Source organism: Manacus candei, unplaced genomic scaffold, assembly GCF_025592945.1.
Source record: "Manacus candei isolate 608988 ecotype Guabito, Panama unplaced genomic scaffold, ASM2559294v1 h1tg000023l, whole genome shotgun sequence".
In the NCBI taxonomy this organism is placed as follows: domain Eukaryota; kingdom Metazoa; phylum Chordata; class Aves; order Passeriformes; family Pipridae; genus Manacus; species Manacus candei.
The window spans coordinates 7,450,133-7,462,962 of record NW_026138071.1 but is presented as its reverse complement, the minus strand read 5'-3'; the positions used below and the strand labels follow the sequence as shown (position 1 = coordinate 7,462,962).

Here is a 12,830-nt window from a genome sequence, read left to right as displayed (position 1 = left end):
AGAGCGGCTGCGGATCCCTCGCCCTCGACGCTGGCCATCCCTGCCTGCCCCTGCCCGCCCCTGCCCAGGGTCCTGCTACGGCTCACTGTGCACAGCCACCCCGGCCCCACGGCGGGGGCAGCCCGACCTGCTGGGGAACTTCCTTGCCGCCTACCCGCCCTCCGCCCTCTCTCGGCTCCATTTCTATTTCAGGGAGGTTCAAATAACACCTTGGCCAGCTTGTCGGGCCGGCCCGGCGCAGCCGTGGGCGAGCGGGCTGGTGGCTGCCGGGTCAATGGGACAGGGCTCTGCCTGGCTCCAGGGGACAGCTGGAGACACTGGCCCGTGGCGGGGTGGAAGGAATCCCCTGGTGCTGCCTTACGGCAGGCGGGAAGAGGAGGGACGAGGCCGAGAGCTCGGTACTGGGGTGACAGGAGGACACAGCCGGGTGGCCCGTGCCCCGCAGCGGTGCAGAGCGACGGGGGCGGGCCGCTACAGCTGTGCCGTGCAGAGCAGCCTGGCTCCAGCCTGGCCATCGTGGGTGCTGGCAGCAGGGAAGGGAGCAGGCATCTCCACTTTCGGAGGCTATTTTCAGGTGCTGGAGAGAAGCCGAGGAGAGATGAGATTGTCACCAAGGAGACCGGAGAAACAGGGCCCAGTGCCGGGAAACGGGGGGCTGCAAGGAGAGAGGAAGGAAGGGCTTTCTGTAAGCCCCAGGGCCCACACAAGAAGCTCAGCATCTCCTCTGGTCCCCAACAACCTGCCCAAGCAGCCAGCATCCAGCTAGCGGGCTGGGGCAATGTAACCCTGTACAGGCACCCAACCCTTCCTCCTACTGTAAGGCTGGACTGCTCTGTTCCCCTTGGTTACAGGTCCACAAGAGAGTCCCTAGGACATAAGGCAGTGATGCTGGGAGCTGCTCCTCCACACAGGGGGGCACACACACCTGGCCCCCAGGGCAGCAAGAATTACCCGTGCTCAGAGAAGGACGGGGAAAAAGCGGGGTGGTAGCACAAAGCTGCCCTGTCCAGAGCCCAGTGAAGTCCCGTGGGAACAGCTGAGCTGCATCCCAGACACAAAGAGATCAGGGAAAGAGAGACATATGAGAACAAGGAGAGCAGCTGAGTGTTAAACTTTAATAAAAATCCTTGAGAAACAAATGGAAAATAGAGAGCAGAGTCCAAGAGAAGAGCATCAGCCTGCAGTCCACACACTGTAGGGCACACCAGAGAGCTGATGGGCTCGGCTGAAGGATGTTCCATCTCCAGCAGCCCTACTGTCCCCATAAACTGCAGCCATGCTGCTACACATGGTGTCTCTTGAGCAGCAATGTGCAAGCCTGAGATATCCCCCAGGGCCCGATGCTGGGGTTAGGGCAGGATGTTGGCACAGGCGTTCAGAAAAGGTCCCAAGCCCTGCTCCTTCCAGAGGAGTGGGGTACTGATAGGGGACTTTTCTCCAGGGGCCAGGCTGCAGCAGGGCAAGAGCACACTTGGCTGCCAGCAGCTCAGGACACAGAGACACAGGCAACCAAGGGCTCAGCCTATGCTGGTTGAGGACAAGAAGGGCAGGCTCAGCCAGCTCCCATGCAGCAGATAAACCACCATGTCAGGATTTAAAAGCAGCCTAGGACAAAGGCCTGACAAACCCCACTTCCTCAGGTTTTGCCATTTGTTTTGAAAGCTGAAGTCACACAGCTCTCCTCTTTGCCCAGTAAAACATCCCTCTCCAAAAACAGCCCCGCAAGCAAGTGTGCAGTGCAAGGAGCTCCCACAGTCCTTGCTCTACAGAGCCAGCTCCCATCTCTTCCTTTGAGGTAGGTTGATGTGTCCCCAGTGGCTGCCTGGTCACATCACCAGGGCGGTGTCCGAGAGGCAGCCAGAAGGTCTCTGGTTGGCTCCACCAGTGCACTTGTTGAGAGGTAAGCTCTGAGTAGGGCTGGGCTCCAGGCATCTTGTAAGGTCCTCACCAGCTGAAGGGAGGTGTGTACTGCGGGAGAAAAGAGATCCTATGCTGCTTAGGGACAGTGATCTCCCTGTCTGAATGTAAACCCAAGTCCATACTGGTCTGGGCACAGGAACATGGATGTCCTTTCCCGTAGCACAAGAGAAAAGGGGTGTGCCGCCTCTCCACTTTGGCTCAGCCAGACCCTATCCTTCACCTCTCTGCAGGAAGCTCTCAGGGCCAGTAGCCCAGCTTTGCTCAGGGAAGCTGGCAGAGTAAGGCAGACCTCGAGGCCTCACTGCTCCCCCAGTCTATGCTGCAGCTGAGAGCCTCTGCTCACTGCTAACCACATCAGTGCCCACAGAAGTGGCACAGTTCCCTATCAGGGGAACATCTTGTCAGCATGTCCTGACCATGACAGCCCTGAACATTACTCAATCTGGCTGTTCTGGGCTTCACTCCCATCTGAGCTGGGCGCACAGTGCCAAGGAGACATGTTCAGTTACGCAGACATCATGCCAGACCCACCAGTTGGCTCTCCAGAGAGCTGAAGCTGGCTTCAGAGCCTGCAAACCAACCTGCTCCTCTCCCCTTAAACAAAGCTACTTTCCCTGCTGCCAGTTCTCTCCAAGGACACTAGTCCTAAAGCCACACTGTGAACACCGTGCTTGTCACGGCCAGTGCAAACTTACCCCAGTCTGCCCAGTTCCAGTTTGCTGAAGCCATTAGATTGAATGCTACTCTTCTGGAGGAAGAAAGACTTTGGCAACGACCACTACAGGAGGAGAGAAAGACAACAGAATGGCTATTTAAGTCATGGCAAAAATCCCTCAAGCCTGCTATGCTCTGCCATAGGCTGCCCTAGAGAGCTTCAGCTAGAGCTGCCTCTGCCGCACATCGTCACTGCCACCAGACTGTTCCAAGAATAGCAAACAGAGCAGTCTTTGCTCTCTGCCTAATGAATCCCTCTGCTGAAAGTGGGAGTAAAGCATCTCGAGGTCAAAAGTGGGTTTCTTTCAGTGCATAAGTGTGCTGTAAGGCACAAGAGTGACAGACGGAGATGACTCCCTCGCAAAGAGACTAAAGGGCAGGCCAGGTGCCAAATATGTAGGGCTGTACCCAGTGCACCCAAGGATATTCAGATGCAAATTACTTGTAGATCTGATATACTGTTCATGACTTCATGTTAGTGGGAATGGGAAATAGGGCAGCATGGGTTTTTCCAGACTCCCAGAGGCCTTGGCAAAGAGGGAAGAAGGAGGCAAACAGGTAAGGCAGGAACCAGAGGAAGCAGAACAAGCAGGCTCTCTACCCAACTCTGGCAGGCAAACAAGCCTCTCTGACTACCTTACCCACAGTCATACGCACCATCTGGGCAAAATCTGTCCCTGTCCCAGTGTGGTACCCTTTGACACACCAGTTCTTCAGTAGCTCCAGACCTGGGAAGCGACAGAAGACAAGAAGTGAGAATGAACAGCCAGGTTTGCAAAGAGTTAAGCCTTCCCAGCTTGAAGCATGTAAATATGCTGCACTGACCACGCAGAACATGCTATGCAATCACTACTTGAACACGTGCCCGACCGCCAGCAAACATGGGGTAAATCAAGGGCGTTCACCCTTTGTACGAGCAAACACCAGCACATGGGCTGCTGCAGTGCCTGCCTTCCTCCCAGGGAGCCAAGACACTCCATGCAGCAGTCTCAGTGAAACAGGGAAACTGGGGCAACACAAGATTTGCCAAATTAGACCAGACTGGCTGTCCCCCTGAGCCCAGTGCCTGCCAACGGCAGCACCTGATTTGGGCTGCACCGGTGAAAGTTCCTACAACACAAATGTAGAGCAGCTTTGCTGTCATCGGCCTCCTTCCCAGAGGAGGGCAGCTCAGGCAACCTCCTCCTTACACAGCACTGATCAGCTGCAGCATCCCAGCGTATCATCTCCTCCCTGCAGGGATTCATCCAGAGTTCAATGTGGACTGAGACCTGGTCTCCATCCCTGACAGTGGGACCGAGCTCATCACTGGCGTGACTGGAAGGGACCATTCCTCTCACCACACACAAGACACAGTGCTCCAGAGCACAGAGAGGTCATCTTGAAACAGAGCCACATGTTCAACTGCACTGACCAGAAATAACCCAAAAACATTGAGAAATCCAGGGCTGCTCCCGTCCTGTTTTCTTTTTTAAGAGCCTTCAGGTCATAGCAGAAACTAAGGTGCCTTGAGATTTAAGAACCAGCAGAGCAATGGCCAGGAACTTGATGCTGTCCAGCTGGGATTACTGTAGTTTGCTATATGATACCAGTCCTGGCTATAGGAGAAATCCTTGCTGTCCAAACCCTGCTCCTCAGTGACCTGTCAGCAAGCCCCAGAATCTTGTAAAAAAAAACCAAACACGTGTTGGGGCTGAGGGGAGTGGGGCAGCTTGGACACCCTGTCCTCAGCCTGTGCACCTACACAGGCTTTGCACCTTGCTGGCTAGGGTGAGAGGAAGGCATGGAACACAGGGAACAGGAAGGGGACAGGGGAAGTTGGGTTCTGCTCAGAGGTGAACAGCAATGAGTGGGGAGAGTAAATCCACTCACTGGGCTGCTTTGGGGAAGCTGGAGCACTGACCCAGGACCCTGGCCTAAGCTACAAAGTTCTGGGCAGCACTTCAGTGAGAACGATGACAGGATCTTCCTTCCAGCTGACGGGAGAGCATCCAGCAAAGGTATTAGCGAGGCAAAGTATGACACATGCTGACAATGCAGCTGAAGAGGGCTATGAGGTTTCCATCTCCCTGTGAAAGACTGTTACTGACCCCTTTGATATTTGCTTTAACACCAGTGAAAAGGGACAAAAGCATTTTTCTTTTTTCTCTGCATGACAGCCAGGCTGGGAGCACACATACGGACATCACAGTGGAGGGCCAGCTCCTGCAGAAGCCTATCCAACTAGATCAGATGTTGGACAGAGAGCCCTGAGCCACAGTCTCTTTCTTTTTGTCCACTAATCCATCATGCTAGACCTCATTGATTCTCTCTCCCAAATAGCCTCTACTGTTACCGTGACAGAGACAGCCTTGGGTGAGAAGGAATTGGTCCAGCCACCTCATTACAGGATGTTTTTTATTAAAATACAGAACTATGTCCTGGAAAGGTGGAAATGTTAGCTAGATTTCTAGTGCTTAGGAAAAATTTCTGTCTGCATGCTGACAATTTTTCATCAATTAGAAAGCTGCAGGAGACCAGGGAATAGGCCAAACTTTTCCTTCCCTTCCCAGATCACCTGTAAGGAGCAAAGCTAGGAACTCCAGCTGTTTCTCCCTCAAAAGAGGCCAGAGGTACAGGCTGATGTAGCTAATCCCAGCCTCTTCATCCCCAAGGCACCTAGAAGTGCTGGTGCCGAACAGTCATCACCTCTTTTCAACTCAGAATAACCTTTTTGTGATATTTGAAGCAGTCTGGGAGGGTAACACTTTTCCTACTGGTTAGTGTGCAGGCAGGCAGCTCCCTCTGAATATGCGTAGCTCAGAAGCCTCCCACGACTGCCGGCAGGCAGCCTGCCTGACTCAGGTGGCTGTGTCAGGCTTTAGGAGGGCAGTTACCTTTCTGTCTATTCAAGTAGTATTTGAGCTCCCACTGGGTCACCAGGATGTTGAAGTAACGAGGCTGCTCAAAGAAGCGCAGGTACCGCATAGAGATGTGGCTGGGGAACACCCTCTCAAACTGCCCACGCCGGGAATATTCATCCTCTGTCTCCACCAGGATGCGAACATCATCTGGGGTCAGGGTATCCAAGACAGAAGAATAAAAATCCTGCAGACAAGAGCAACCCAGGGTCAGGGAGAAGTATCTCTCAAGCAGAGGTCTCCATGTGTCTGAGCTCTTTGGGGCACAGGTCCCATGGAAACTGAAGGACTCTAGGTTCAGTGATAACATCAACACTGCACAGAACTGAAGAGATCCCCAGTTCTGCAGCCCAGTCTCTCACACACACTGCCAGGAGGCACACAAGGCCAGCAGCCCTGCTAACCTGCATAGGGTCAGCAGGTAAAGGCTTATAAGAGCTGCACAGGCAGTGCTCAGGCTCTGTTTTGGGGACTGGTAGGCAATGTGCCTCTCAGCACACACTTATTTATATGTACAGATGAGTCAGTGAGACATTGGCTTAAGCAAACCCAATTTATTTCTGATCAGTGATCTTGTAACCCACTGGAGCCTAAGTGTGCCCCATCACTTGGCTGACCTCAGAGAGGGACACAATATGAAGAGGGACCAGGGATAGACCTGTGGGACCGGTGGGGACAAGGGCTTGGGAGGATGGTGCAAGTATCAAAGGAGAATGTTTCATACCTGGTCAGGTATCTTCTGCATCAAGTAATAGGCCTGCTTCATCTTCTCTGCTCTGAAATGCTCAGACACTGGCTTGGGCTTTTCTTTCAAAGCACTGTCCAGACTGAGAACACAAGAGAGGTAGTAGAGCATTTAAGCAAACAAGACAAAGCCCTGCTATGGCAGACCTGCTCCCACGAATTTCTGAGAGAGCAGTGACACCCTCAGAAAGATGCCATGGAGGAGAGAACACTTTCTCCAAGGATTTCACTAGTTCCAAGATCAGTGACGCATCCACAGCCGTGTCCATCAGCACAAGACCCAGGAAGGCTGTGGGCAGGGAAACTGGGAGGACTCTGCCAGCTCCTTGCTAAGGCATTTCAGTGTTCCTTCATCCAAAAGGTGAACCATCACTTCACACTCACATAGGATGCAAGAGGGTCAAAGATACACTGTGACATGATTCACAGCACATGAAGCCTGGGGGATCTCATGTTTACACTGCACTTGGAACACAGCTTCCTAACTGCAAGCACAGGGATGGGGGTACAAGTACTCAGTACTGGTACTGCACAAGGAAGAAGAGAACTCCTAGATCAAAAACTTCCTCTGGCATCCAGGACCTCTCAAGACTTGAATCCAACTCCAGCTCCACATGCCATGGGAAATCCCAGCCTTTGTACTATCTGACCAAGAACCATTTAAAGTATTCTAAGCACCAACTGAACCACTCAGGGATACCAGAGTCTGGGAGACACTTCTTGAAAACCTTTCAACTGAGCTATTAACATAGCTTTTTTTGTTCTGCTGCTGCAAAAGTAATTAGTTGTGTGCAGATTCAAACAGGGGGAGCAGAGCCTCGAGGCTGTGCTGCATGGTGCTCGGGGAACATACAGATCTACCGGAATTAGGCCCATATGCAAAAAGACCTTTCATACCCTTCTCAGGGCAGGAGATACTATTAAACAACCTTGCCCCTGGATGGAAGAACTCTGGTAATGTATCATCCAAACCATGTTAAGGATTTGCTTAATCCCCTGCAGGTCCCTCCAAGGACACCTGCCCTTCAGCACCTCCATCGGAAGCCACAAACCAGTGTGCGAACAAAGCACAACAGATGAGCTGGCGAGAGCTTCCCATCTTGAACAGGCCCATGCTCCAGCTTCTCCCTTCACTGAAGGCACAGGGCACACAGAGGGCAAGAGCCCCATCTTTTGGCATGACCACACATCACTGCATGTGGGTGCTCATCCCAGCAAGCTGCTCCTTCAGTGACATATGGTCAGCAGCCACTCTGCTGCAGGGAACAGACTGGTTTCCTTCTAGCCATTGGGTTTGAAAGCAGGATAAGCCCTAGCTGTGGTGAGGAACAGGGGCCTGGGTGGACACATGCCCAGGAATTAACCTTATGTAAGAAACAGTCATGTTAGCTGCAAGGTTAAGACTGTGCACACCCCTACCCATAGGTCTGCAGCCTTCGACAGCAGCAGTCCTGCCTAAGGAACTAACCAATCCAGCCCTTGCAAAATAACAGGGGCTCCTCTTGCTCAAAGAAGTGGCACATCAGTTCTGGTAAGTCAGAGGGCAAGTGGATCCAGCCCCAACAGAGTCAACCAGCATGCCCAGCAAAGCTTTCTAAGCTGCAGATGAATGCTGCTTTTGCAGGCAGAGAGGACTTTCATTCCTGCAATCTGGAGAGGGAAGCTTCAAGCAAACTGAGAGGCTGTGAGGCTCAGCATCATATTAGTTCTGGCAGGGGGAAAGACAAGAGAGTTTGACTAACTGCAGAGCAAGCACAAATTACATTGGCCTCACTTCCAACTATGGACCTGCAGAAAGGGCATAAATCCTTCTACCTTGAAGAGATCGCAGAAACCAGATACCCAGGCAATGATGCAAGTTCCTTGGACCCATATCTGAAGGACCAGCAAGCACAGGCTCTCAACAGCCCAGCATTTGCTGGGCTCTAAGTAGCCTCCCAGATGAAATCACTCAAGAAAAAGCCTGCCTCTTTGACAGAGAAGGGGGCTAACCTGCAGGTAGAGCTACTTCTTGTCTCTGGCCTTGAGGCCACGCTGTCCATGCTGGGCAGAACAAAGCCAGCAAGGTTGAGAAGGTCTCGAACCATCTGGCCCTTGATGCTCACATCCAGAGGCGAGTTGGAGTGGAGGCTGCAGAGACAAAGCATAACAGCAGTTTGAGTGACAGAATGGAGGTGCTGAGGTCCATGGCCCTGAGATCAATCCCTGGGTTATTACTGACCAGAATACAAACAGCAGCCTGCCCCTTGCCTCATCACAGCTAGCTATGAGACACAGAGAAAAATCCTGACAACAGCTCTTTGAAAGGGGAGTTCCCCATCAGAAATGGTTCACTTTTCCATCTCTTCCCAAATTTGCTGGAAATAGGCAAATCCATCCCCAGAGTCCTGTGTAGGACCATGGCTCTGTGTCCAGCTCATGCCCATCCACTCTTGCCAGCAGGAAAGGCCATGCTCAGTTACACTGCAGTTCCCAGCCGTGTCTGCACAGCCGACACTGCCGGGCTGAGTGCTGTCAGCAAGGAAGAAATGGTGCATGAGGCAGTGGAATCGCTGATCACTTTTGCCCACGCAGAGAAGAAATCTCTGCCATCACCCATTCTGTACATGACACATTCCTCCTTGGCCTTCCTTTTTTAACGTATTCTTCCCTGGCTCTAGCTGGAGCATGCCCAACAAAGCTTTCTGAGCTGCAGATGGATGTTGCTTTTGCAACATGAAGGGAGGACCTTCATTCTGGCAATCTGGAGAGGGAGGCTTCAAAGCCCACAGTCTTTTAGCACAGGATACAGGGGACATCACAAACCAAACTCATTTTGTGTTAAAGGGAAGGCCATTATTCACTCTGCTGCAGCTCAGAATCTGCTTTACCTTGGGGAAATATTGACCTCTAAGATCCAGGGCTTGAGGTTTTCATCCAGCATGATATCAAACCCAAACAGCTCATGGCAACAATATGGCCGGCGCACGTACATCTTCACAAGGCTGTTCACGTACGGCTCAGATCTGCAAGCCAAGGAAGAAATGCTTGTTTCCAACAGTCAGACAGCAGAGGTCTGGCTGTTCACAGCACATGCTGACAGTTCTGGAAGCATAATGCAGCCACATGCTGCAGGATCAGGTAAGTGAGAGACCGACACAGGCCTGTGAACTGCTACTGCTGCACTGCGTACGGATCCAGCACTGCAGATCAGCAGCATGGACTGCTGAACACAAGATTCATTCTGCATCAGGGACCATTCTTGTCAGGCTCCCTGGCAAAGCAGGTGAGTGGGTAGCAAGCTGGGCAGCACCGGGCATACCACACCCTCCTGGTCTGCAGGCAGGCCCAGGAAATGTAAGGTGTATTTACCCACTGCAGCACGAGCATACGTAACAGGATGAGAGGAAGAATCCAGATAGAAATACTGAAGCCAACAGTGGTGATACCATTTCAATTAAGAGCAAAAGGATCAGGCTGAGAGGGGACTGGAGAGCCAGAGGGGTCAGGGTGTACCGCACAGCCAGGTACAGAGCAAGGGGTGCCAGGACTCACGCAATGATGGTTTTGATAACGATGTCCTTAATCTTCTCCCAGATGGCCTCACTATTCACTCCCTTCTGGGTCAGGTAATTCCAGAGAGCTTTGAGTGCCCTGGAGAGAGAAAGCAAAGGAGGTAGCTCTGTAGCCCCTTGCTGAAAGGAGTGAAAGCAACAGAGGAGAGCCCTGACAACACCCTTCCCTGGCACAGCCATCTTTCTGCCATCCTCAAGCCCCTCAGTTGCTGCCCTCCCCAGCATGGCCCCTTGTCTTGTAGGCCCAAGCTACTAGGAACATAAATTTGTCCCAGTATGGTCTCAAATTAGCACATGAGCAAGGTAAGTCAGGCCCACATCTTCTCTTCCCTCCCCCTCCATGTCCTCAGCAAACCTTCCCTTCCTGCAGGCCTTCCCCCGCAGCACTGCAAAGCAGCTCAGCAGGAATCCAGCAAGATCCTGAAAATGTTTTAGCTAAAGCCATTTCACTGAGGCTTCGGGGCAAGAAGAATTTTTGAAAAATGTGGGGAACAAGATGGTATGGGGGAGCATCTCTGCTTTTATAGGAGTTTTCCACACTACATCGAATGCTGCAAGCTACCCTGACACTAAGCCAAGGATGCTCAGATATTTCTCAAGTGAGAGCATGTGGCTAATGGCCAGGAATCCAAAGGTCATGCTTCCTGCATACAAGATGGAGTGGATTACAGCCACACTTATCTTTAACATGAGAGCAGCCAGCTTTGACTTGCAATGGCAGTACAGCAAACCCACACAATCCCACCCCCATGCGATTGCAACTGCTGGGAGGCAGCAAACTGCTTAAAAGTCCCAGTGGAGAAGCAGACCCCTGTGCAGCATGTCCTGGCCTGAGAAAGCAATCTGACCACAGCAAATCACCTTCTGCAACTCCCTTTGAAGTGCAGTAGCCCTGTCCAGGCTGCGAATTGAGAACTCTACCCTGCACTATTTTTAAAAGAGTTCAAACACTACCATGGAATCAGAGGCAAGTGCCCGGGGCTTGCACCCGTTCACCCATGGGACAGCAGGGAATGGGAACTCCTGCAAGACTGCAGCCCTCCTTCCAAAGGTCTAGAAATGGCACCACTGCTCCTATTCACACCGAGCGCACATAAATTAACATTCTGTAACAGGGCTGTCCCTTTCTCTGGCTCCAGAGGGAAGTCAAGAGTGAGATGGGCAGAAGTTTCCATCTAGCCAATTTAAGCATCACAATTACCCATTCAATTCCTGACAGCAAAACCAATCAGACTGTGCTTTAACCACATGCCATCGCCCCCACAATAGGGCAAAGGAATGAATGAACACAGATGACTGCAGCATTGGAAGCAGGAAACGGCACGGACACAGGCAGGATGAACAGTAACCACAGCCCAAGCAGCAGTGGACAAGATAAGTCACAAGGCACGGAAACCATCCAGATTCCATTGACACTAACTCATGCTAAAATCACTCTGCTCTTTCAGTTTCCCCAGTGGGAGCAGATGATACAGAAAGCAAGTTCAATTTTTGGGCAGGAATACTGAAAGAAGTCTGAATTAACAGAAAATATAAAGAGTTGCCCTGTGCCCTAAAAGCAGCACCTACCATTTGTGTCCCTGACAAGCAGTCTCATCTGAGTTGGACTTGTACTCTGTGTTCTTCTTGTTCACACTGTAGTTGGTTAAGTGCACGAACTTGTTGCTGAGGCTCTCCATCGAGGAGGAGTACCTGGAAGAGGCAATAGGAGCACAAGCAGTCTGAGACTGAACTGGCTGCCCCCAGGTCCATCTCAGACCACTCTTAGCCACCCACCAGTCCTGCTGCCTGGAGCTCTCTGACCCCACAGGCTTAGAGCTCAAGGACAAAACATGAGACAGCACAGGCTTCCTTGGGACAGTGGAACGTAATCCCATCCTCACAGCATGTCCTTAAGAAAAGGACAGAGCATCGGTGAGCAGAAGCACTGCTGGAACTGCAGTAGTCTGAGGCATATAATGAAAACTAGAAGAAACATCTCAGATTCTGGTGTGCCAGCTTTTATGCAGAACAAAGAACAGACAGCATGTTTCAAGAACTGCTTTACACTGAGCTCATCTTGCACTGGGAAAGGTGGATGTAGGCAGCATCCTCTCACATTCCCTTTCAACACCGTCACCTGCAACAACCTCGTGCGTTTCCACTCTGCTTCTTAAGCAAGCAAGATATAGCTTTGAGCATCACCATCTAGGGGATGACTCTCTCCTGCCACAGCCGAGGCAGGTACCACAGCCACACATGCCCTGGCACCAAGGCAGCCCCAGCACCACTCTCCTGCACAACCTACTTGCAGCTGGCAAAGCGAACCAATCCATCCTTGAACAGGTAGACCCTGAGGGGATCATAGCAAGTGACGTAAACATAGATCCTCAGGTCAAACTTCTTCCCGCCAATGAGGTAGGGTTTGTGCAGATACCTGCAGAGGCAAGTAAGTTATGATTTTCATGTGCAGGAACACATGAAAACTCAGAAGGCTTGGTAAAACAATGGATCAGTGTAGAAGTCCTTTTGCACAGCATTTCCAAGTTAATCACATCACAGTCAAAATGAGAGAAAGAGCAGCTCTCCTATGCATGGGGAGTTTCCACAGCACAGGAGCAGTGTTCCCTTTTGTTCAGTTCCATTTTGAAAAGATTTTCCCCAGCTCTAAGGCACAGTAGTTTTTCCACACCCACAAGACTGATCACAGTATTCAGGAACATCTAAGACATGCAGTACAGCACAGATGGTTTGGTACAGTGAGCAGAAGCAGTTGGATATTTTAATCCAAATCATTTGATTATTCATCTTAGAAGTTCATGATCTCCCATAGGAAAGTTTATCACTTTGCATGAGAAGTGGACAGGGAGAACAAACAAGCAAACATAGCAGTTCCCTGTCTGCCAAAAAAACTGCACAGTTTTCCTGCCCTCAAGAATCTTCCCAGAAAGCAGCATCAAACCAAGACAAGATATTCCATTTTTCTGCAGAAGGGGAAGAAGATTGACAACTCTGTTAA

General features: G+C 51.4%; 1 protein-coding gene across 1 annotated transcript in view; it reads right to left on the bottom strand.

The window, feature by feature from the left end:
• Positions 1 to 1,101: 1,101 nt before the first annotated feature.
• TTLL4 (tubulin tyrosine ligase like 4) overlaps positions 1,102 to 12,830 on the bottom strand; it is a 19,169-nt gene continuing 7,440 nt past the window's right edge. The window contains exons 9-18 of the mRNA XM_051787939.1: positions 12,120 to 12,248; positions 11,402 to 11,524; positions 9,813 to 9,911; positions 9,149 to 9,283; positions 8,271 to 8,408; positions 6,259 to 6,361; positions 5,511 to 5,721; positions 3,292 to 3,362; positions 2,616 to 2,698; positions 1,102 to 1,968 (exon numbers count right to left, since the gene is read on the bottom strand). Coding sequence (XP_051643899.1) covers positions 1,827 to 1,968; positions 2,616 to 2,698; positions 3,292 to 3,362; positions 5,511 to 5,721; positions 6,259 to 6,361; positions 8,271 to 8,408; positions 9,149 to 9,283; positions 9,813 to 9,911; positions 11,402 to 11,524; positions 12,120 to 12,248 — 1,234 coding nt within the window. The 3' untranslated portion in view covers positions 1,102 to 1,826. The remainder of the gene's footprint in view (positions 1,969 to 2,615; positions 2,699 to 3,291; positions 3,363 to 5,510; positions 5,722 to 6,258; positions 6,362 to 8,270; positions 8,409 to 9,148; positions 9,284 to 9,812; positions 9,912 to 11,401; positions 11,525 to 12,119; positions 12,249 to 12,830) is intronic.